This window comes from Coregonus lavaretus (genome assembly GCF_964263955.1).
Source record: "Coregonus lavaretus genome assembly, chromosome: 34".
Lineage (NCBI taxonomy): Eukaryota > Metazoa > Chordata > Actinopteri > Salmoniformes > Salmonidae > Coregonus > Coregonus lavaretus.
Window position 1 is genome coordinate 32,733,416 of NC_140021.1, and position 25,842 is coordinate 32,759,257.

The following is a 25,842-nucleotide window of genomic DNA, read 5'->3' on the forward strand; positions in this document are numbered from 1 at the left end:
AGGGATATTATTGCTTCTGACTTTTATTAATTTATGCTGAACTAATCTAATATTCTCATAAAACTGCAGTGATTCTTTGCCAGAAAGTATTTCATCTGTGATTGCCAAACACCCTTGTGTACTTTTACTCGTGTCAGAGCAGGGTATGTACAAATCCATGCCTTCACTAAGGGATGGAATCCTCTGACACCAGACGGATTTTAAAAATAAATTCTGACTTCTGAACTGAAACGTTAAGCGTTTCTTAAACCGTTTCCTTTGGGCCCCATTTGAGGAGTGTCTGGTACCCTTATACTCCCTTCTCAGGCTGGGACTGGGGAACCAAGGATGTCGAAGCCAGCATGTATTTAGAAATGAGTGGCTGTACTAGGACCAAAATATCTTGTTTTATTTCCAGGCCTTTTCTGGTGCCCAGTTTATGCTGGGCAGAATGGACACTCCAACCAACGCATTGGCATCCATACAGTACTGTTAGAAGCCCAGTGCTAAAGCATCTCTGTGGTTCAGGCTGAGAGACCAGATGGCCTAGGACCTAGGTCAATGGCTAGATTCCAATCCCCTGGGGGCCTCTCAAAATAACATCATGTTAAGAGGATGAGTAAGTTGCTTTGGGGAGCGTTGAGAGAGTCTGTTGGGGTCATTCATAAAAAAAGACCTTACGTTTTTTTGGCAATCAATGAGAAACAAATATGCATCCTCTATTTGAGATCGGATACAGAGGTGTCATAGCATTTCTTTAACCTTCTTTCCACAATAGACAAACATTAAATAAAGTCTATCGTCAAGGGTCCATTTGTGACCCTCACAAACCATTGTTCTCCCACGACCCACTTAAGCATGTATGCATGCACACATACAGTAGACTCAAACGCATGCACCCTCACACGCAGTGCAAGAGCGGTAGATACAAGACCATCACTAACTGTTCTGCCACATCAGGAAATCCCTGCTTTCCCTTAGCTCTGCATTTCTTTCAGTGTTCAGACCGTTGCTTCCTATCCCATGTTACACAATCATGTGGCTGTAGCAATCCAGACAACCCCCAGGACTGGCCTACTGCCTCTTGGGAGGTGGACTCTCCAAGACATGAACAATTAAGATTGGAAGGACTTATGCTCATATCTTGAATGCAGGTGTAGGATCTTAATTTGTTCACTCTTTTGTTGCTGAGAATTTTCCTGCACTGCAGGAAATGCAGATAAAACTTGTGATTTACATAAATTCACAGAAAACCTGTACTAAAACACGGTTATATTAACAGTATTGCACTTTTCATGTAGCCTACTTTTGTCCAGCTAATATCCTAACCACAATATGGACTAACCAAGCAACAATATGGACTAAACATTTAAATCCTGTTGCTGCAGGATTATTTTGCTACGACAATACTGGTTAAATTAAGATCCTACATCTGTACCTCCCTGTTTTTAGAATGTGTGCTGTAGTTCTGTAGCTGAAATACAATGGCACTACTACACGTGTGCGAGACATTATTTTACTGTAATAGAGGAGAAGTTAACTTTGCGTGCAGAGCAGACACTACTAAAGCGAGAGTATCAATAAACATTGATTCTGGAAAATGAATGCTCAGTTTGTTGCATGCTGCATTTGGGTACCAAGTACCGCTAGCATATTTATAGCCAAAGACTGTTTAATTAGCTGTATAGTCTGTATTTTATAAATGTGCAATAAGCATAAAACACATTTATATAAGGAATTGGTAACTCTTTCTCATTCAGAGAAATAAGGTAGGCCACTTAATTTCAACGTCTGAACAAAGTGGACAGGCTAACATGCTTTTCAAACAGTTGGAGACAGACAGAAGGGTGTGTTCATAACAATTCAACTGTTCAACCTTGTTAGCTAGCAAATAGATCCAAGTTGGCTAAACTTGAAATGTAAGGATTAGCTGGATTATCACTAGCACGTGGGCTTGAGATTGTTGATGAGACGTGTTAATGTTCTATAGCCTAATGCCTGCTACAAGATGTTAGTCATTATTAGAGAATGTGCATTATTCATGTTTCTAGTTAAATTTGTAACAATAAAGGGCATTTTCATAGACCAACTTGAAAGCCAGATCAGTGATTATTGCAAAAAGAAGCTGGTTAAACTATTTTGATAAAATAATTAAATTATTAGTGAGTCTTATGGTTGTGGAAGGCTTATATTTAGTCTAGGTATATCTTCGCAAGCCCTGAAGTCATTAGATTATTTCAAACTGTTTGAAATGCAGTGTATTTGACCTTTTAATTGTACAACAACACTTATTTAGAGAAAACATAAAACATTTATATACACTACCGGTCAAAGGTTTTAGAACACCTACTCATTCAAGGGATTTTCTTTATCTTTACTATTTTCTACATTGTAGAATAATAGTGAAGAGATCAAAACTATTAAATAACACATATGGAATCATGTAGTAACCAAAAAAGTGTTAAACACATCAAAATATATTTAATATTTGAGATTCTTCAAATAGCCACCCTTTGCCTTGATGACAGCTTTGCACACTCTTGGCATTCTCTCAACCAGCTTCACCTGGAAAGCTTTTCCAATGGTCTTGAAGGAGTTCCCACAAATGCTGAGCACTTGTTGGCTGCTTTTCCTTCACTCTGCGGTCCGACTCATCCCAAACCATCTCAATTGGGTTGAGGTCAGGGGATTGTGGAGGCCAGGTCATCTGATGTAGCACTCCATCACTCTACTTCTTGGTGAAATAGCCCTTACACAGCCTGGAGGTGTGTTGGGTCATTGTCCTGTTGAAAAAAAATGATAGTCCCACTAAGCCCAAACCAGATGGGATGGCGTATCGCTGCAGAATGCTGTGGTAGCCATGCTGGTTAAGTGTGCCTTGAATTCTAAATAAATCACAGACAGTGTCACCAGAAAAGCACCCCCACACCATAACACCTCCTCCTCCATGCTTTACGGTGGGAAATACACATGCAGAGATCATCTGTTCACCTACTCTGCGTCTCACATAGACACAGCGGTTGGAACCAAAAATCTCCCATTTGGACTACAGACCAAAGGACACATTTCCACCAGTCTAATGTCCATTGCTCGTGTTTCTTGGCCCAAGCAAGTTTCTTCTTCTTATTGGTGTCCTTTAGTAGTGGTTTCTTTGCAGCAATTCGACCATGAAGGCATGATTCAAGCAGTCTCCTCAACAGTTGATGTTGAGATGTGTCTGTTACTTGAACTCTGTGAAGCATTTATTTGGGCTGCAATTTCTGATGCTGGTAACTCTAATGAACTCATCCTCTGCAGCAGAGGTAACTCTGGGTCTTCCATTCCTGTGGCGGTCCTCATGAGAGCCAGCTTGATGGTTTTTGCGACTGCACTTGAAGAAACTTTCAAAGATCTTGAAATTTTCCGGGTTGACTGAACTTCATGTCTTAAAGTAATGATGGACTGTCGTTTCTCTTTGCTTATTTGAGCTGTTCTTGCCATAATATGGACTTGGTCTTTTACCAAATATGACTATCTTCTGTATACCACCCCTACCTTGTCACAACACAACTGAATGGCTCAAACACATTAAGAAGGAAAGAAATTCCACAAATTAACTTTTAAGAAGGCATACCTGTTAATTGAAATGCATTCCAGGTGACTACCTCATGCTGGTTGAGAGAATGCCAAGAGTGTGCAAAGCTGTCATCAAGGCAAAGGGTGGCTACTTTGATTTGTTTAACACTTTTTTGGTTACTACATGATTCCATATGTGTTACGTCATGGTTTTGATGTCTTCACTATTATTCTACAATGTAGAAAATAGTAAAAATTAAGAAAAACCCTTGAATGATTAGGCGTGTCCAAACTTTTGACTGGTACTGAATATATTTACTGTACATTGTGAATCGCACAGACATTTAAAAAAATAGAGATTATTTGTAAGCCATATTGCCCAGCCCTAGTTGTACGTACTGTAATGTGATATGGATGGGTATTATATGATGATATGGATGGGTATTATATTATGATATGGATGGGTATTATATTATGATATGGATGGGTATTATATTATGATATGGACGGTTGAGGGCTGTGATTTGAATACAGTCTGTTGGGGAATCAGATTTTGCCCAATACATTTAGTTCAATCCATCTCAGGCAGACTGTTGGCAGCCATGAAGCTTCTTCACAATCTCTTACACAGTGGATTCACAGACGGTTGTCGCTACATGCACTAGTTGCTATCCAATGTATATGTTTACAACTTAATGGTTGCAGATGATGATTCATTTTCTTGTGCATTCGCACAAAGCTGAAAGTAGAACTGACGAAAGATAAGTCTGTTTGCTGAAGCTGTCATTGGTCATTTTCCTTGCTTCCTTGCCCTTAGTTAATAATTCACCTTTGAAATGAGTGTACAGATGCTTGTATGCTAGGGGAAAGGGAGTGTGTGTGTGTGTGTTTTTAAAGGGAGTTGAGATAATCCTATTTGGAAGGGTCTGTCAATGTTGTGAAACTGGGTGATGTCCTTTTGCTGCCGCGAGTCACTGCCCATTGTCATGTGACTCGGGCAACCGACCGATATGAGACAGAGGTTGAAAAAAGGTGTGTAGTTATTTTTACTTTTTGGTCGCTAAAGATTAAGTGCCGTGAAAACGCCATGGGACTTTGATGGAGTTTCTGTACACAGGAGCAAAGGTGAGTTATGAGTAACACAGGGTAACATACACGACTAACCAGTTCAACATATTGGAAGAGTCACATGGACATTGATCCCTTTGGGAGCGCCACTCTCCATCTGTGTGGACATGAATAGACTTCGCATTTCCTGTTCTATGTCTACATACCAGGTGCAGTATATTGGTTTTAAAAGCTGAACAATTTGAACCTGCAGTACCCTATAGATGTTGTTTACGGGATGCCTTCAGTCAAAAATATAGTAAATAGGCTTACATCCACTTGATGTTTTTCCAGTCACAGTGAACACAATAGAGTAGAATTTATTTTCCTATTCGCCTCACGATATTTGGTGTAGCCCAATATGTGCTTCAGCAGTTTGTTGCACTGTCCACTTCCAAGGCATCTGTGATGGTCTTGTTACAGCCCTTTGACAGGCCATTGTGCGTACATGAACCGAAGACAATTACGTCTCATTGTAATCAGTGATACAGTGCCTTGAGAAAGTATTCATACCCCTTGACTTATTCCACATTTTGTTGTTACAGCCTGAATTCAAAATGGATTAAATATATTTTTTCTCAACCATCTACACACAATACCCCATAATGACAGTGAAAACATGTTTTTAGACATTTCTGCAAATTTACTGAAAAAGGAAATATAGAAATATCTCGTTTAGGTAAGTATTCACACCCCTTAGTCAATACTTTGTAGACGCACCTTTGACGGCAATTACAGCTTTGTGACATCTGGATTTGGGGATGTTCTCCCATTTTTCCTTGGAAATGTTCTCAAGCTCTGTTAAGTTAGATGGGGAGCGGCTGTGAACAGCAATCTTCAAGTCTTTCCACAGATTTTCAATGGTATTCAAGTCTGGGCTTTGGCTGGGCCACTCAAGGACTTTCATATTCTTGTTCTGAAGCCATTCCAGCGTTGCTTTGGCTGTATACTTGGGGTCATTGTCTTGTTGGAACGTAAATCTTCACCCCAGTCTAAGGTCGTTTGCACTCTGAAGCATCCCCATAGCATGACCCTGCCACCACCATGCTTCACAGTAGGGATGGTGTTAGACTGGTGATGAGCTATGCCTGGTTTTCTCCAGGCATAGCGCTTTGCATTCAGGGGAAAATAGTTAAATTTTTGTCTCATCAGACCAAATAATCTTTTGCCTCATGAGTTCAGTCTTTCACGTGCCTTTTTGTGAACTCCAGGCGTGCTGTCATGTGCCTTTTTCTCAGGAGTGGCTTCCATCTGGCCACTCGCTCACAAAGCCCAGATTGGTGAAGTGCTGTAGAGACTGTTGTCCTTCTGCCAAGGAACTCTGTATTTCTTTCAAGGTGGTCATTGGGTTCTTGGTCACCACCCTAACCAAGGTCCTTCTTGCCCGGTTGCTCAGTTCGGTTGGACGGCCAGCTCTTCGCAGAGTCTGGGTAGTTCCATATTTTTTCAATTTCCCAATGATGGAGACCACTGTGCTCTTGGAAACCTCTCTAGAACACTCTAGAAGTTGATTTAATACCCTTCCCCAGATATATGCCTCATCACAATTCTATCTCGGACATCTACGGACAGTTCCTTGGATGTTTTACTATAGTTTCTAATTGGACATGCACTGTCGACTTTGGGACCTTATATAGACGTGTTTTTCCTTCTAAATCATGTCCAAACAATTGAATTGGCCACAGGTGGACTCCAATGAATTTGTAGTGACATCTCAAGGATGGGCAAAGGTAATTGCATGCACCTGAGCTCAATTTGGAAGGTGATAGCAAAGGTGTGTGACTACTTATGTGAATGAGATATTTCTGTATTTCATTATCAATATATGTGCAAAAAAATTTGTAAACATGTTTTCACTTTGTCATTATGGGAAAAAATCTGTTTAATCAATTTTGAATTCCGTCTGTAACACAACAAAATGTGGATTTTGTGGAATAACTCCAGGGGTATTAATATTTTCTGAAGGCACCGCAACTGATAGTTACCCCTCGGCTGCCAGCAGGTCAGTAGCCATTAACTCTGTGTGAACAGTGTTGGACAGCTAGAAGTGGCATGTGAGTCGTTCCCCAAATGGCACCCTATTCCCTAAATAGTGCACTACTATGTAGGGAATAGGGTGCTATTTGGGACACACCTTTGGTGTAATAGGATTGATCCCACCAGCATGTGGTGAGTCAGACTTTCCCCAGAAGTGACCCCGGAGAGGCTTCAACTTTCAAGGAAGGTGTCTGGCATGATAAATCGTCAGCCTCGTTTGTTTGTTTGTCCCTCATAAAAGGATTAGAATTAAGAGTCCCCGCACCCCAACCCCCTTCCTCCTCTTCATGTCACAGTATGACTCATCCAATGTCTCTCACAGCCTTATCTCTCTCTTATGGCTATAATCAGCAAGGTCATGCAAGGGATATCACAATATTACATCATCACTATCACATTATCAGTGTGGGAAGGGAAGCTTCAGCATTTGTGGGCTACCCCTCAATAACATGTGATGTATGTAGGGTAAACTCAGTCTTGCCTAGTTGTCTGTAGTTAAGCTTACTTGTTAGACTTGTCCAATAGTGTTCGTAGGACAGTTGGGTTTAATCAGTCACTTCAAAGCCTAACAAGTGAAGGAAAAGCAACTGTGAGATTAATGTTGGCCTGTTTACCTGGTCATACCACTGGGAAGAGTGGTCATATATATTTACACTCAAGGCATTACTCTTCCATAGCTTCCCCACATATCCTCGTCTGGCCTGCTGCTGCAGGAATGCAGTGACTCAACACTCAACAGCCCTGAGTGTTGCTGACTGTGTGGGATTTGAGCCACCTCTCGGCTCCTACAATCCTCTCTACAGCTTATGTGTAGGTGACGAGCTGAGTACTGATTAGCCTACAGACTTTGCATGTAACAAACCTGTGTACATTAAACAGACGGTAGGGGGTATATTGCATTACTGAGATGAATATTTCAGCTTGCCTAAACTATTTTTCTTATTTTAGTTTACTGCAGTGTTTCCCAACCTGTGGCTTTATGCTGCACACCAAACATGTCCCTATGAATTTATTTAGTGTTAATGACCTCTATCTATTCTGATACATACTGCATATCATCTATTTTCTGTGACAAATGTTTTCATAGACGAAATGGGGTTTATTTCAGTTGTTTACTCATGTTGATTAATTTGTGTGTACCCATCTTATGAGTGTCACGCAAATCTGGGTTAGACATATTTTGTTAGCTCCGGTAAAATTGATCTTTACTTTTGAATGGTTTTTAATGTCATGTGCACAAGTACAGTGAAATGCCTTTCTTGCAAGCTCCAAACCAACAATGCCGTAATCAATATCAATGTAGCACTATAAATAACATAAGCTAGAACAAAACCCACGAGAAATAAAAGTGAGAAATAAGAAGAACAGGAGAAAGTAAGAAGCTACGGTGTATATACAGGGTCAGTTCCAATACCCTATTTACAATGTGCAGGGATACTGGAGTGAATGGGGTAGCTATGTATAGGGGTAAGGTCACACTAGGCATCAGGATATATGATAAACAGAGTAGCAGCAGCGTAAATGGGGAGTGTGTGTGTGTAGAGTCAGTATAAATGTGTGTGTTGGAGTGTCAGTGTGTGTGAGTTTGTACATTCCAATGAGTGTGCATAGAAAGTGCAAAAATAACATACAAGGGTCAACTCAGATAGTCCGTGTAGCCATTCTGTTAGCTATTTAGCAGTCATATGGCTTGGGGATAGAAGCTGTTCATTAGCCTGTTGGTGTCAGACTTTGTGTCAGACTTGCAGTGCGGAAGCAGAGAGAACAGTCTATGGCTTGGGTGGCTGGAGTGTTTTAATGATTTTCCCGGGCCTTCCTTTCACACCTTCTTATATAGAGGTCCTGGATGGCAGGGCACTCGGCCCCAGTGAAGTACTGGGCTGTCCGCACCACCCCCTGTAGCGCCATGCGATCGAGGGCGGTGCTGTTGCCATACCAAGCAGTGATGCAGCAAGTCAAGATGCTCTCAATGGTGCAACGTTTTGAGGATTTAAGGGCCCATGCCAAACCTTTTTGGTTTAGGCTAGAGACAAGCGGTTTTCTGCACTGTAAAGGTGCAACCACAAAATTAGATATTTGAAAGCTTCCTCTATGTATCTTTTACATTTTCCACCAAGGCAGATTTGATTTCTCTTCTCACTTGTGTGTGGGGTTCAATGTTTATTTTGATGACATTTTCGGCTACCTACCTAGTACCTAGGCACTTTGTGGGCAGGCTGCCCCAAACCTCCAGTATAGCCATAATAAAGCTATGACAACCACAGGTCTGTGAGTGTACATGGTATCTACAGTATCACCAACCTCTGTTTGTTCCTTACTTGAGGGCACTGAGGGTATTGTGGAGGTCACTCTTGCAATCGTAGGATTGACACGATACCAGTATTGCGATACTACGATAGCTGATTTAACATGGCAAAAAGGAAAACACAAAGCAGACTAAACTCCTTGATCCTTTAAAAAACCTACTGTTTATAAAATATTGTGTGCTATAGCTTGGAAAAGAAACATGTGATTCTGGGTGACAACATAACGCTGCTTGTTTCCAACATTAGGACTGTTTTCCTCAGGATATGTTCCAACATCTAGTGGAAAGCCTTCCCAGAAGAGTGGAGGCTGTTATAGCAGCAAAGGGGGGACCAACTCCATATTAATGCCCTTAATTTTGGAATGAGATGTTCGACGAGCTGGTGTCCACATACTTTTAGTCATGTAGTGTGTACCGAGGTTAAAATAAGGAGGGAGATGAAGGTGAGGTATTGTTTGAGTGCCATTCAAACACTGCTTGCCCTTTCAGGTGCGTTTGGTTTGTCCTCAGAGAGAATGAACGCAGAGTCCTGTTTATTCTACAATGCCACAATCAAAGGAGATAGGTTAGTGCCAGGCTGGGAGATATGGGTACGTACGATTTAGGGCATCACACGGCCAAGGTGGGCGTGGGGGGAGGGCTATCTGCTCATTCCTGTGTTTTATGGAGGTGTTGAGATTCAGAGCGGCACAGTGTCGCCGTAGACGAGGACATTGCCACTTGTCTCCAAAACACCACTCCTGACTCCACTCATACCTCAAGTCCTCCTATTGCACCATGAGTGAGGTAAGTCCCTCAAATCACTGATGGAAGAGAAAGAGAGCATATTGTTTGTCTTTTTATTGATGGTCATTTTGTTGCGATTTTTCCTATCCTTGAATCGGTTTGCCTTGGCTGGGCTCACCTTTCCTCAGTGTTGCAGTGGTTTAGCCAGACCGTCCGCGGTTTGTTGTTGCACACGGTTTTGGTCGTGGAAAATACTTTCACCCCTTTGGCAATCCCTCACACATCCTCTACAGCTCTAGAGATTGACTGTGAAGTGTTGTGAGAGTGTACAGTAATAAGCAAGAATCTGTCTTCACTCCTCCTAGTTCCTAGTGCGTGTGAGTGGGGATGTGTTTTTCGGGTAGAATTGGCTAAGATTATTCTAACTGAATGATGATGCTTTCTTTTATTACATGGATGAGATCAGCAGCACTTTCATAGTCTACTCTTGGATGAATTGCCCATCAACTGGCATTCAGGTATTGAATGCATTCGATAGGACTTCAGACTGGAAAAACCTTCCAGATTTTAGATTAGTATCTTACAGGTCCATAAACTGGAGACGGTCACAGAAAGCAGCTCTCAAACCGGCACTTCAACTCCATTAATGAACAATAGGACTCTGTGTTTGTAGGTGATCTGTGTTTGACAGAGTTGACTAAGGTAAGGGTGAGGCCCATGCAGCCTACCTGAGCAACTTCTTGTGGAACTGTCTGAATGGACCTTTTGACAGTTGAGGAGGAGTTTCACGTTGGGTCAACATTGAATGTTTGTGAAGGGGCCCCTCACTCTCTACCACACATAGACACTGTCAGAGATTTGTCAGAGAGGTTCTATTTTTTACACCTGTTTGTGGTATGTGTGCATTTACTACAGTAGTTAGTTCACACAGTAACTCCATAACATAGTAGCCAGTGCTGTGAAGATAAACAGAGTATGTCTTAAAAAAATCTATTTTTTTTTCTTCCCTATATTTTACACATGCAGCAGCCCCGTTACTAACACTTTTTGAATGAAAGGTAGATAATGGCCATAATCACTCCATCATGGAGTGATATATATTTTTTGGTGTCTTTTGGTCTAGGATGGATGAGTAGGCAAAACCCGTTGTCCAGACTCCAGTCATACAGACCGACAGGGAGCGCGAGGTGGAATAATCGTATCTCATCAGCCAATGTTATTTTTTCTGTCCCCCTCGAGTGCAGGAGAGAATTTGATCTACCGATGACGTGTTAAATGGCCTGAGAAAGGGTTTGAAGGGGCGTCAAATGAGGCATGATGCCGCGACTGTTTGGCCAGTGTCACAGGAGGGAACGCGCTCAGTGAGCAGCTGCACGATCTCTACTGTAGCCACGGCAACATCTGCTTTGCCTTAAGGCTGGACAGAGGAGACGAGGAGAGGATCCCCCTCTTTGTTGGGATTGAGTTCACCTGCTACACCTCTGCAGCCCGTCTTTATCACAACACGCCCCCAGCAGAGGTCTGCAGCCTGATCTAGCACCCTGCTGCTGGGCAAAACAGATCACTTACAGTACCTCAGGGTTTCCTAGCCCTCTCCTCGGAGACCAGCAGAACTTTTACATATTTGTTGTAGCCCAGAACGGGCATACATTATTCAGTTAGTCAAGGGCTTGATTATTAGTTGACTAATCGAAACCGGTGTGTCAGTGCAGGGCTACAATAAAATGTGTGAAACATCTGGTGGTCTCATAGGAGAGGGCAGGAAAGTACTGACTTAACTCCCCAGGTTGTACATCATACCACTAATCATTCATGACCATCCATAGCCCCACCCTGTCCAAGTCATTGATCAGAGCTTGTAGAGTAGTCACAGTGTTGAGTTTGAAGCTACTGTACTATTTGGAACCCAAGACCACAATCTTGTCTTTTTATTAGATTTTTTTCATTGGAATGACTAGTACTCCCTCTAGTGTCAGTTTGGTGCGAGTTGCATGGATTTGAAATAAGCATGAATGGAGTCAGCAAACAACCTCGTATAGCAAACCTGAATAAAGTGAAAGGCTAAAATTGACAATTCTCCAGTCCATAAAAAAAACCTTCGCACTTCATGTTGATCTGAAAGAATTGGATAGGTATTAGCAATATAGTAATGCCTTTAACTTGACAGCTAGTAGACTAGATGGAGTTTTCGCCATGCTGGTTACATCTATCCAAACCTTTCATATTTTTTTATATTCATATTTACATAAGTGGCTAGGGGTTGTTTCTGAATGGGGCCTATAACATCATGGCTCTTTCTCAATAAAATGTTTTCCTTGATTCCACTCATCCTCTCTTTTCACCTTTTCAAAATCCATTGGAGAAGATGGGAGGAACCTTTGACCTTTTCCAATTGAAAAGAGAGAAGGTGATGGGATGCGAGAAATCACAGAAAGACTAATTGAGATGGAGCCAATATCTTATCCCCTTGTGTCCCATGACTAATTTGACCCTCTCCTCCCTCTCTTCCTCTCTCAGCCGGAGGCGCCGTCAGCCTCGTCCCTGCGAGGGGCGCAGCGGGCGAATGAGGAGGATGAAGGGGACCTGAACAAAGCCCTGGGGGTCCACAGGTTCCAGCAGATCATCAGCCCTGCCCCCAGGGTCCCCGACGAGCAGCACCGCACCTACAATGAAGAGGACTTTGAATGTAAACACACACACATACACACTTGTACACACAGGACATTCACACGCTTAGAAATGGTTCATATACACTATATATACAAAAGTATCTGGACACCCCTTCAAATGGTGTATTCCGCTATTTCAGCCACACCCGTTGCTGAGAGGTGTATAAAATTGAGCACACATCCATGCAATCTTCAAATACAAACATTGGCAGTAGAATGGCCTTACTGAAGAGCTCAGTGACTTTCAACGTGGCACCGTCATAGGATGCCACCTTTCCAACAAGTCACTTCGTAAAAATTCTGCCCTACTAGAGCTTCCCCGGTCAACTGTAAGTGCTGTTATTGTGAAGTGGAAACATCTAGGAGCAACAACGGCTCAGCCACGAAGTGGTAGGCAACACAGGCTCACAGAACGGGACCGCCGAGGGCTGACGTACATAGCGCGTAAAAATTGTCTGTCCTCGGCTACAACACTCACTACCGAGTTCCAAGCTGCCTCTGGAGGCAACGTCAGCACAATAACTGTTCGTCGGGAGCTTCATGAAATGGGTTTCCATGGCCGAGCAGCCGCACACAAGCCTAAGATCACCATGCGCAATGCCAAGCGTCGGATGGAGTGGTGTAAAGCTCGCCGCCATTGGACTCTGGAGCAGTGGAAACGCGTTCTCTGGAGTGATGAATCGCGTTTCACCATCTGGCAGTCCGACGGACGAATCTGGGTTTGGCGAATGCCATTAGAACTTTACCTGCCTGAATGCATAGGAGGAGGAATAATGGTCTGGGGCAGTTTTTTATGGTTTGGGCTAGGCCTCTTAGTTCCAGTGAAGGGAAATCTTAACGCTACAGCATACAATAGCATTCTAGATGATTCTGTGCTTCCAACTTTGTGGCAACAGTTTGGGGAAGGCCCTTTCCTGTTTCAGCATGACAATGCTCCCGTGCACAAAGCGAGGTCCATACAGAAATTATTTGTTGAGATCGGTGTGGAAGAACTTGACTAATCGCCCAACATCAGTGCCCGACCTCACTAATGCTCTTGTGGCTGAATGGAAGCAAGTCCCCGCAGCAATGTTCCAACATCTAGTGGAAAGCCTTCCCAGAAGAGTGGAGGCTGTTATAGCAGCAAAGGGGGGACCAACTCAATATTAATGCCAATGATTTTGGAATGACATGTTCAACAAGCAGGTGTCCACATACTTATGGTCATGTAGTGTACTTTTGCAGTTGATTTATTGATTTAAATTAGTCGCTCCCTGAAAACGACAGAAAATGATTGAAATTTGAAATTGTGTTTTTTACCAAGCAGAGACACAGAGCTACACAATGGTATATCATACACTGCATTTAAGGGAACAATGGGAAAGTAATTCTGCTTTGAAAGTTGATCAACTTGTAATCTCACTTTTGAGAAAATGGCCTTTGAATGTTTTGGTTCTTACTGAAGAGCTGTTCTTTGTCTACACCTATTTAGCATCGTTCACACCCTCTTAAGCTTTAGCCCCACCCATCTCGTTTAGCTCTCGGAGCGTTCAGAGCGCACACTTGACGCTCTGGCCGATGAGTAGGGTTGATCCGAGCATTCTTACCTCACAACGGCAGTAAAGCACCCAAGCTAACTGGCTAACATTGGCTAGCTTGCTATTTACTTTCAGACACAAAATTGGGATTATGGTTAATTGTTTATCGCTTTTTTGCCGACGTTTACTTACACCGGCCATATTCAACAGGTGTTGTGCATTCGTAAATTCATCAGTTATTCTGCGCTCTGGCATACTCAGACTGAATTTACGAATGCACCCGAAATGGTTACTTGCATAGTGGAGTCTTTTGTTAAGAGATGTAGCTAGCTAGGTAAACAACGTGTAAGATCATACACGTCACGTAACGTTACCTAGTGAGCCAGCTAACGTTAGCTAGTTAAACAATGAACCATAGTCCCAACTCATGTCGTTACTACCCTGCATGAATCTGCTGGGAGCTAACCAACCAGGTTCAATGTTAGCTAGCTAACATTAGGCTCTAACTAGCCAAGCAAACGGCTCTAAGATACGAATAATAACATCATACACGTAACGTTAGCTAGCGAGCCAGCCAGCTAGCTAACATTAGGCTCAAGTCTAACTAGCCAAGCAAATGGCTCTGAGATACGAATAATAACATCATACACGTAACGTTAGCTAGCTAACAGTACACTTTCACTTGAAATGAAACCACTTTCTGTCAAAATTAGAAACGTGTAATATCTGAAAATGTAGCTAGCTAGACTATCTTACCCATATACATCATCATGCATGATTGACGCGTCTCCCTTAGTTTGACGATGTGTAATCAGGAGAGTTTTCTCCATCTCTATAGCTATCGTACTCTAATTCCACTGATTTCAAAACTCAATCTTTCAGAAAGTGGAGAGCAACACTTATGCAGCTCCACTACACAATACATTTTTTTTAAAGCCACGTTAGACAGGATTACCTACACATACTGACCAACTCAAATAGACAGAAGCCTTCTATATGGCAGACCAATCCGAACTCCTCTCTCGGCATGTCCAGCCCACTCATTATCTCAACCTGTCTTTTTTTCTGTGGCTTAACCAACTAGGCACGTAATTTAACAATTTTATTCGTATTTACAGATGGCATACAAGTTTGTTATTAAGGCACATTAAAGTTCACATGTTCCAGAAGGCATTTCTGCCAAGAAAAGCATTTTGATAAAGATTTTTAAAAGTTTACGTTCAAATGGCTCTCCTGTGAAGTAGTGACCTACGACACACGCCTAGTTTCCTGAAACGAGTCACTTATAAACCACTAACTCTTTATAACCACTGAATCTTCCTGCAGACCACCGTCACTCCTCGCACCACATCCACCATCCCCTGTCCAAGCTGCACTTCGAAGGGAGGAGGAAGAAGAGCGGCAAGAAGAAAAACAAGGAAAGAGACCGCAAGGATAGCAGCACTACTATTGAGGAAGGAGAAGATGAGGAAGATAATGAGGAAGAGGGTGGAGAGCGCCACACCCATCTCTCTGAGACAGAAGATGTGCAGGTAATTACAGTGACACCTCAGCAAACCAAAACGGGTTCTGTCAAAGTTCTTAATACATTCGTCAGGTCGTGGCAAATGTTCTCATAACACAAAAACTGGCCAGTGGTGTTGATTCTAGAATGTTTTTATAAAACATTTGCCTGATGTTGCAAGAACGTTCTCAGAACACATTTAATCTGTTCTTTAAAGGTTCCCAGAATGTTTCATTAGGTTGTGGGAGCAGTCTGGTGGAAACATTGTGGAGACAAAAGGTACAGTACCAGTCGAAAGTTTGGACACACCTACTCATTCCAGGGTTTTTCTTTATTTGTACTATTTTCTACATTGTGGAATAATAGTGAAGACATCAAAACTATGAAATAACACATATGGAATCATGTAGTAACGAAAAAAGTGTTAAACAAATCAAAATATATTTTGTATTTGAGATTCTTCAAATAGCCACCCTTTGCCTTGATGACAGCTTTGCACACTCTTGGCATTCTCTCAACCAGCTTCACCTGGAATGCTTTCCCAACAGTCTTGAAGGAGTTCCCACATATGCTGAGCACTTGTTGGCTGCTTTTCCTTCACTTTGCGGTCAGACTCATCCCAAACCATCTCAATTGGGTTGAGTTCGGGGATTGTGGAGGCCAGATCTTCTGATGCAGCACTCCATCACTCTCCTTCTTGGTAAAATAGCCCTTACACAGCCTGGAGGTGTGATGGATCATTGTCCTGTTGAAAAACAAATGATAGTCCCACTAAGCCCAAACCAGATGAGATGGCGTATCGCTGCAGAATGCTGGTTAAGTATGCCTTGAATTCTAAATAAATCACAGACAGTGTCACCAGCAAAGCACCCCCACACCATAACACCTCCTCCTCCATGCTTTACGGTGGGAAATAAACATGCAGAGATCATCCATTCACCCACACCGCATCTCAAAGCCACGGCGGTTGGAACCAAAAATCTCAGATTTTGACTCCAGACCAAAGGACAAATTTCCACCGGTCTAATGTCCATTGCTCGTGTTTCTTGGCCCAAGCAATTCTCTTCTTATTATTGGTGTCCTTTAGTAGTGGTTTCTTTGCAGCAATTCGACCATGAAGGCCTGATTCACGCAGTCTCATCTGAACAGTTGATGTTGAGATGTCTGTTACTTGAACTCTGTGAAGCATTTATTTGGGCTGCAATTTCTGATGCTGGGAACTTTAATGATCTTATCCTCTGCAGCAGAGGTAACTCTGGGTCTTCCATTCATTTACATTACATTTACATTATTTAGCAGACGCTCTTATCCAGAGCGACTTACAGTTAGCGCATACATTATTTTATCGAACCCACAACCCTGGCGTTGCAAACGCCATGCTCTACCAACTGAGCTACATCCCCTGCCGGCCATTCCCTCCCCTACCCTGGACGACGCTGGGCCAATTGTGCGCCGCCCCATGGGTCTCCCGGTCGCGGCCGGCTACGACAGAGCCTGGATTCGAACCAGGATCTCTAGTGGCACAGCTAGCACTGCGATGCAGTGCCTTAGACCACTGCGCCACTCGGGAGATTCCTGTGGCGGTCCTCATGAGAGCCAGTTTCATCATAGCGCTTGATGGTTTTTGCGACTCCACTTGAAGAAACTTTTAAAGTTCTTGAAATGTTCCGTATTGACTGACCTTCATGTCTTAAAGTAATGATGGACTGTCGTTTCTCTTTGCTTATTTGAGCTGTTCTTGCCATAATATGGACTTGGTCTTTTACCAAATAGGGCTATCTTCTGTATACCCCCCCTACCTTGTCACAACACAACTGATTGGCTCAAACACATTAAATTCCACAAATTAACTTTTAGCAAGGCACACCTGTTAATTGAAATGCATTCCTCATGAAGCTGGATGAGAGAATGCCAAGAGTGTGCAAAGCTGACATCAAGGCAAAGGGTGGCTATTTGAAGAATCACAAATATAAAATATATTTTGATTTGATTAACACTTTTTTTTGTTGCTATATGATTCCATATGTGTTATTTCATAGTTTTGATGTCTATTATTCTACAATGTAAAAATAAAGAAAAACCCTTGAATAAGTAGGTGTCCAAACCTTTGACTGGTAGTGTATATACAGTGCATTCGGAAAGTATTCAGACCCCTTGACCTTTTCCACATTTTGTTACGTTACAGCCTTATTCTAAAATGGATTACATGTTTGTTTTCTTCTCATCAATCTACACACCATACCCCATAAAGACAAAGCAATAACAGGTTTGTAGAAATGTTTGCTAATTTATTACAAATAAAAAACAGAAATACCTTATTGACGTAAGTATTCAGACCATTTGCTATGAGACTCGAAATTGAGCTCAGGTGCATCCTGTTTCCATTGATCATACTTGATGTTTCTACAACTTGAATGTAATCAAACTGTGGTAAATTGAATTGATTGGACGTGATTTGGTAAGGCACACACCTGTCTATATAAGGTCCCACAGTTGACAGTGCATGTCAGTGCAAAAACCAAGCCATGAGGTTGAAGGAATTGTCCGTAGAGCTCCGAGACAGGATTGTGTCAAGGCACAGATCTGGGGTAGGGTACCAAAAAATGTCTGGAGCATTGAAGGTCCCCAAGAACACAGTGGCCATCATTCTTAAATGGAAGAAGTTTGGAACCACCAAGACTCTTCCTAGAGCTGGCCGCCCAGCCAAACTGAGCAATCGGGGGAGAAGGGCCTAAGTCAGGGAGGTGACCAAGAACGCGATGGTCACTCTGACAGAGCTCCAGAGTTTCTCTGTGGAGATGGAAGAACCTTCCAGAAGGACAACCATCTCTGCAGTACTCCACCAATCAGACCTTTATGGTAGAGTCGCCGGACGGAAGCCACTCTTCAGTAAAAGGCACATGACAGCCTGCTTGGAGTTTGCCAAAAGGCACCTAAAGGACTCTCAGACCATGAGAAACAAGATTCTCTGGTCCGATGAAACCAACATTGAAGTCTTTGGTCTGAATGCCAATCGTCACGTCTGGAGGAAACCTGGCCCCATCCCTACGGTGAAGCATGGTGGTGGCAGCATCATGCTGTGGGGATGTTTTTCAGCGGCAGGGACTGGGAGACTAGTCAGGATCGAGGGAAAGATTAACCAATCAAGGTACAGAGAGATCCTTGATGAAAACCTGCTCCAGAGCGCTCAGGACTGGGACAAAGGTTCACCTTCCAACAGGACCCTAAGCACACAGCCAAGACAATGCAGGAGTGGCTTCAGGACAAGTCTCTGAATGTCCTTGAGTGGCCCAGCCAGAGCCCGTACTTGAACCCGATCGAACAACTCTGGAGAGACCTGAAAATAGCTGTGCAGCAACGCTCCCCATCCAACCTGACAGATCTTGAGATCATCTGCAGAGAAGAATGGGAGAAACTCCCCAAATACATGTGTGCCAAGATTGTAGCGTCGTACCCAAGAAGATCCGATGCTGTAATCGCTGCCAAAGGTGCTTTAACAAAGTACTGAGTAAAGGGTCTGAATACTTATTTAAATGTGATATTTCCGTTTTTTATTTTTAATACATTTGCAAACAATGTCTACACCTGTTTTTGCTCTGTCATTATGGGGTATTGTGTGTAGATTGATGAGGGAAAAATGTTTTAGAATAAAGCTATAACGAAACAAAATGTGGAAAAAGTCAAGGGGTCTGAATACTTTCCGTATATATATATATATATATATATATATATATATATATATATATATATATATATATATATATACACAGTGGGGAAAAAAAGTATTTAGTCAGCCACCAATTGTGCAAGTTCTCCCACTTAAAAAGATGAGAGAGGCCTGTAATTTTCATCATAGGTACACGTCAACTATGACAGACAAATTGAGAAAAAGAAATCCAGAAAATCACATTGTAGGATTTTTTATGAATTTATTTGCAAATTATGGTGGAAAATAAGTATTTGGTCACCTACAAACAAGCAAGATTTCTGGCTCTCACAGACCTGTAACTTCTTCTTTAAGAGGCTCCTCTGTCCTCCACTTGTTACCTGTATTAATGGCACCTGTTTGAACTTGTTATCAGTATAAAAGACACCTGTTCACAACCTCAAACAGTCACACTCCAAACTCAACTATGGCGAAGACCAAAGAGCTGTCAAAGGACACCAGAAACAAAATTGTAGACCTGCACCAGGCTGGGAAGACTGAATCTGCAATAGGTAAGCAGCTTGGTTTGAGGAAATCAACTGTGGGAGCAATTATTAGGAAATGGAAGACATACAAGACCACTGATAATCTCCCTTGATCTGGGGCTCCACGCAAGATCTCACCCCGTGGGGTCAAAATGATCACAAGAACGGTGAGCAAAAATCCCAGAACCACACGGGGGGACCTAGTGAATGACCTGCAGAGAGCTGGGACCAAAGTAACAAAGCCTACCATCAGTAACACACTACGCCGCCAGGGACTCAAATCCTGCAGTGCAAGACGTGTCCCCCTGCTTAAGCCAGTACATGTCCGGCCCGGCCCGTCCAGGCCCGTCTGAAGTTTGCTAGAGTGCATTTGGATGATCCAGAAGAGGATTGGGAGAATGTCATATGAAACCAAAATATAACTTTTTGGTAAAAAACTCAACTCGTCGTGTTTGGAGGACAAAGAATGCTGAGTTGCATCCAAAGAACACCATACCTACTGTGAAGCATGGGGGTGGAAACATCATGCTTTGGGGCTGTTTTTCTGCAAAGGGACCAGGACGACTGATCCGTGTAAATGAAAGAATGAATGGGGCCATGTATCGTGAGATTTTGAGTGAAAACCTCCTTCCGTCAGCAAGGGCATTGAAGATGAAACGTAGCTGGGTCTTTCAGCATGACAATGATCCCAAACACACCGCCCGGGCAACGAAGGAGTGGCTTCGTAAGAAGCATTTCAAGGTCCTGGAGTGGCCTAGCCAGTCTCCAGATCTCAACCCCATAGAAAATCTTTGGAGGGAGTTGAAAGTCTGTGTTGCCCAGCGACAGCCCCAAAACATCACTGCTCTAGAGGAGATCTGCATGGAGGAATGGGCCAAAATACCAGCAACAGTGTGTGAAAACCTTGTGAAGACTTACAGAAAACGTTTGACCTGTGTCATTGCCAACAAAGGGTATATAACAAAGTATTGAGAAACTTTTGTTATTGACCAAATACTTATTTTCCACCATAATTTGCAAATAAATTCATAAAAAATCCTACAATGTGATTTTCTGGATTTTTTTTCCTCATTTTGTCTGTCCTAGTTGACTTGTACCTATGATGAAAATTACAGGCCTCTCTCATCTTTTTAAGTGGGAGAACTTGCACAATTGGTGGCTGACTAAATACTTTTTTTCCCCACTGTATATATATATATATATACTGGGAGACTAGTCAGCCCACTGACAAAGACATGATCAGTCTATAATTTTAATGGTAGGTTTATTTGAACAGTGAGAGACAGAATAACAACAACAAAAATCCAGAAAAACACATGTCAAAAATTTTATAAATTGATTTGCATTTTAATGAGGGAAATAAGTATTTGACCCCTCTGCAAAACATGACTTAGTACTTGTTGGCAAAACCCTTGTTGGCAGTCACAGAGGTCAGACGTTTCTTGTAGTTGGCCACCAGGTTTGCACACATCTCAGGAGGGATTTTGTCCCACTCCTCTTTGCAGATCTTCTCCAAGTCATTAAGGTTTCGAGGCTGACGTTTGGCAACTCGAACCTTCAGCTCCCTCCACTGATTTTCTATGGGATTAAGGTCTGGAGACTGGCTAGGCCACTCCAGGACCTTAATGTGCTTCTTCTTGAGCCACTCCTTTGTTGCCTTGGCTGTGTGTTTTGGGTCATTGTCATGCTGGAATACCCATCCACAACCCATTTTCAATGCCCTGGCTGAGGGAAGGAGGTTCTCACCCAAGATTTGACGGTACATGTGTCTTTGATGCGGTGAAGTTGTCCTCTCCCCTTAGCAGAAAAACACCCCCAAAGCATAATGATGGTGTTCTTGGGGTCATAGGCAGCATTCCTCCTCCTCCAAACATGGCGAGTTGAGTTGATGCCAAAGAGCTCCATTTTGGTCTCATTTGACCACAACACTTTCACCCAGTTCTCCTCTGAATCATTCAGATGTTCATTGGCAAACTTCAGACGGCCCTGTATATGTGCTTTCTTGAGCAGGGGGACCTTGCGGGCGCTGCAGGATTTCAGTCCTTCACGGTGTAGTGTGTTACCAATTGTTTTCTTGGTGACTATGGTCCCAGCTGCCTTGAGATCATTGACAAGATCCTCCCGTGTAGTTCTGGGCAGATTCCTCACCGTTCTCATGATCATTGCAAGTCCACGAGGTGAGATCTTGCATGGAGCCCCAGGCCGAGGGAGATTGACAGTTATTTTGTGTTTCTTCCATTTGCGAATAATCGCACCAACTGTTGTCACCTTCTCACCAAGCTGCTTGGCGATGGTCTTGTAGCCCATTCCAGCCTTGTGTAGGTCTACAATCTTGTCCCTGACATCCTTGGAGAGCTCTTTGGTCTTGGCCATGGTGGAGAGTTTGGAAAGTGATTGATTGATTGCTTCTGTGGACAGGTGTCTTTTATACAGGTAACAAGCTGAGATTAGGAGCACTCCCTTTAAGAGTGTGTTCCTAATCTCAGCTCGTTACCTGTATAAAAGACACCTGGGAGCCAGAAATCTTTCTGATTGAGAGGGGGTCAAATACTTATTTCCCTCATTAAAATGCAAATCAATTTATAACATTTTTGACATGCGTTTTTCTGGATTTTTTTCTTCTTATTCTGTCTCTCACTGTTCAAATAAACCTACCATTTAAAATGATAGACTGATCACAAAATCAGCAGGGGATCAAATACTTTTTTCCCTCACTGTGTATATATATATATATTTTTTTAGCTAAACAGGTGGGGCTCAAAACAGGTGGGGGTCTGCCCCACCTGCCCTGAATGACGGGTCGCCACTGAATGTAGGTAATATAGAGACACATCATTTTAATTTCATTCATAGGACATTTGAACAGTATTTAACCATTCAAACACAATCTTTATTTTTTACACTTCATACGTTGACAGTCTGAACATGTGGGGTTTGAACCTTCAGTGTTTGGTTCCCTAGCCTGGTCTTTTATTCTCTGTGCCACCGGGGAAGCTCTTACATCTTATTTTTTTCAGTATATACAGTGCCTTCAGAAAGTATTCACACCCCTTGACCTTTTGGAGAAGAAAAACCGCCCTGGTCTTTGTGGTTGAATCTGTATTTGAAATTCACTACTTGACTAATGGACCTTACAGATAATTGTATGTTTGGGGTACAGAGATGAGGTAGTTATTCAACAATCATGTTTAACACTATTATTGCACACATTGTGAGTCCATGCAATTTGTTACTTAAGCTAATTTTTACTCCTGAACCTATTTAGGCTTGCCAAAACAAAGGGGTGGAATACTTATTTACTCAAGACATTTCAGCTTCTCATTTTTTATTAATTTTATAAACATTTCTAAAAACATAATTCCACTTTGACATTATGGGGCAGGGGTGCCTTTTTGGGTTTAGAAGTGCAGGGAACATAACCTGGCGGGGGGTCTGTCCTCCCCCAGAATTACTTTGGCCATCTAAAGCTCATTTCCTGCATTTTTACACAATCCAATATGCTGTCTCCATTTAGAACAAAAAGTAAGCCAAAATGTCTACAGTCATCAAGCCATGCATAATACAATTATTACATATGTTTATGTGATTTAATAAGACTGAACTAGATCAAAGGTAATTCAATAATAAATATTGTTGCACCTTTAACCAACAGCCTATCAAATGAAAAAAAACTCTTGAAAAAATACAAAGACTTTAATTGTCTTTATTAAGACATCCTCTATATCAAATTTCAGACAGAACGACCAGCCAGCCCGAGCTGCCTGCAGTAGTCAATAACTCAACTCTCTCCCAACACAATTTCCTTCCCAGTTCACACCTTTTCATTTTTTAAATTCCCAGGTTTGGAAACTAAACAACAACCCCACATACACCTCAAATATACATTAACACACAGAAACAGCAAATCCTCCATATAATTAATCTCATAGGACTAATAGTACTGTAGAGCTCTTTTTACTTGCACACAATATAGCTGGGTCGCCCCGTCCTGCCTTTAGGGGTCCACCACCCTGCAGCGCCCCAACCCAACACACCCCACTCAGCTTTAGGATCTTAGTGAAACATTCATTATTGGTTTCGGGTGTGTAAGGCCATTGGTTTTGGGTGTGTAAGGCCAGAGTGACAACCCACAGGACGGCAGACCCCCAGGGCCAGGACTGAGCAACCCAGCAGCTAAGGATTCCCTAAATAGTTATTTCCCCTGACGTGGGCATGTTTTCAATACAGACTCCTTTAGTCGTACTGTATTCCATATAAGGCATCCAGACCTTAAGAAAGTTGCCCAGTATACCCTTAATCTTGTAATAAATCAAATCTTAGCTGCTATAAATGCTTGGTTACACAGTTTCTTCAGATAAGTCTCCAGTATCAACATTTCTAAGCAAACAAAAACAGGGAGAATCTGTAGACATGGTGAGATAAAATAACTCTGCCAGAAATCAGCCAGCCTTCACAAGACTATAACATATGCAAATATGTCCCCTTTTGTTTTTTACACCTCCAGCAGAGGAATGCCATTTCTGAGTGCATGTAATTCAGTTTCACTGGCATATAGTACGTTCTGTGGATGGCCTTAAACTGCAGTAATTTATGTCTGAGATGATATGAACGTGACTGGGCATTCAAATATATCTGTATCCATTCATCAACATCAATAGCTTCTACCAGGTCTTCCTCAAATTTTTGTTTTAACATGTTTTGTGTCATCGGGAAAAGCCTCTATCAGCCCTTGATACAGTTTGGAAATCAACTTTGGAGGTTTGTCAGACTGCCTTAAAATAGTATCTGGCTTGTCCAGTGTTTGCTGCACCAAGAGAATAAAGTGTTGTTTGTGCAAAAATTCACCTCTCCTCATCACAGACTGGTCTTCCCTGGCTGCCTGACCCTGCTGAGGCCCCTATCACCATCTGATCCTCCTAAAATGAGACATGACAAAGAATGACCTTGGTGTACATTTATACATTATATTATCCAAGAATATAATCATTGGTTCAATAATTGAAATCACCATTATTCCCAGATCCCAGACTGTAGCTTTAAGCTGAAACTGATGTCCTGTAGCTACTGTAGGTCTACCCATCAATTCAAAAAAAAAAACGTTGTATCGTTCACTGATATTGTTAATATAGGCCTACTGCAAAATTCACCTGAGCTCCGTGGACTGGTCTTCCCTGGCTGTCTGACCCTGCTAAGACATGATGAGTATAATGTTGTGTATTGACTGCACTAGAGGGCTGGATTCCCGGGGGGTGCCTGTGGGACCTACGGACCTACTGTCGGAGATCATTGCGGTGCGGTCGGCGTTTTTCATGCTGCGGTGGTCAGACAGACGACTTTGGGATGAAAATATTATTGTTGTCCCACAGATTATTTTGAAACGGTCCTCTTTCTGCTTTATATGCGTTAACCTATCAATTGTATTAAAAGCAAATGTTTCGCATTATTCACACAGTCAATTCGCTGCTTCAACTTCAGTAGCCTACCTCTCCTAGTTGGGCGTGAGAGTTCAAGTGTGCCTAGTATGTGTGGTCTCATTGAAATAGAATCACGTGGCAGTTAACTTGAATATGAAATTAACTGAAAAATGATTACGCTGTAGTTTACTAGTGTCTAAATAAACATTGATAATGGTTAAATATTAGACTAGTTTACTACAGTGTCTGTAAATAAATATTGATAATGGAAAGAAGTGGAGAACGCTCAATCAACGAGAGTCGAAGTGCAATCAAAAAATGTAATCATCATTGTTAAAGGAAAGGGCACAACGCGCACATTGGTTAGGCTACTATGGTGAGCGAGCGTTGCACCTTTTCATTTTAAATAAATATTGATTACCCATTTATTTGTCTCTGCCTGCAAATCCTCCTCCTAAACGGTAGGCTATAACCTATAGGACTATGCAAAATGTAGCAAGTGTCGCTGTCGTCATTCTTGCTGCTTCCAGTTCAGTAGCCATACCTGCGAGATCAGGTGCGCATGTGGTCTGAATTAAATAGAGTAGGCTATAGCCTACGCATGGGCGGAGAAGCAAGGGGCAGTTATCTTTCCAAGGAAATGTACTTCCTAAATAGGTATATGATTAGGCTATAACTTACTACATTGCATAGAAATAGGCCTAAATATTGAACACCCTTATTTCTCAGTCTGAAAATCTTCCCTCTCCTAAAGGTTAGCTCAAGAGAAAGTGTAAGTCTCTCCAACTCTGCGGTCTTCAAACTACATCTAACATATTGGCAGATATAGCCCAGTAAT

At 42.3% G+C, this 25,842-nt stretch overlaps 1 protein-coding gene across 2 annotated transcripts in view; it reads left to right on the forward strand.

The window, feature by feature from the left end:
* The first annotated feature begins 4,444 nt into the window (after positions 1–4,444).
* Positions 4,445–25,842, forward strand: part of LOC311109018 (anion exchange protein 2-like) — a 50,878-nt gene continuing 29,480 nt past the window's right edge. Inside the window, exons 1-3 of one of the 2 annotated variants that reach the window (XM_084151802.1) lie at positions 4,445–4,659; positions 12,227–12,395; positions 15,222–15,427. In XM_084151802.1, the coding sequence (XP_084007928.1) occupies positions 4,633–4,659; positions 12,227–12,395; positions 15,222–15,427 (402 nt within the window). In that variant the 5' untranslated portion in view covers positions 4,445–4,632. Of the gene's footprint in view, positions 4,660–4,752; positions 4,812–12,226; positions 12,396–15,221; positions 15,428–25,842 lie in introns of those variants that run through there. The other variant, XM_084151801.1, reaches the window with a different exon arrangement.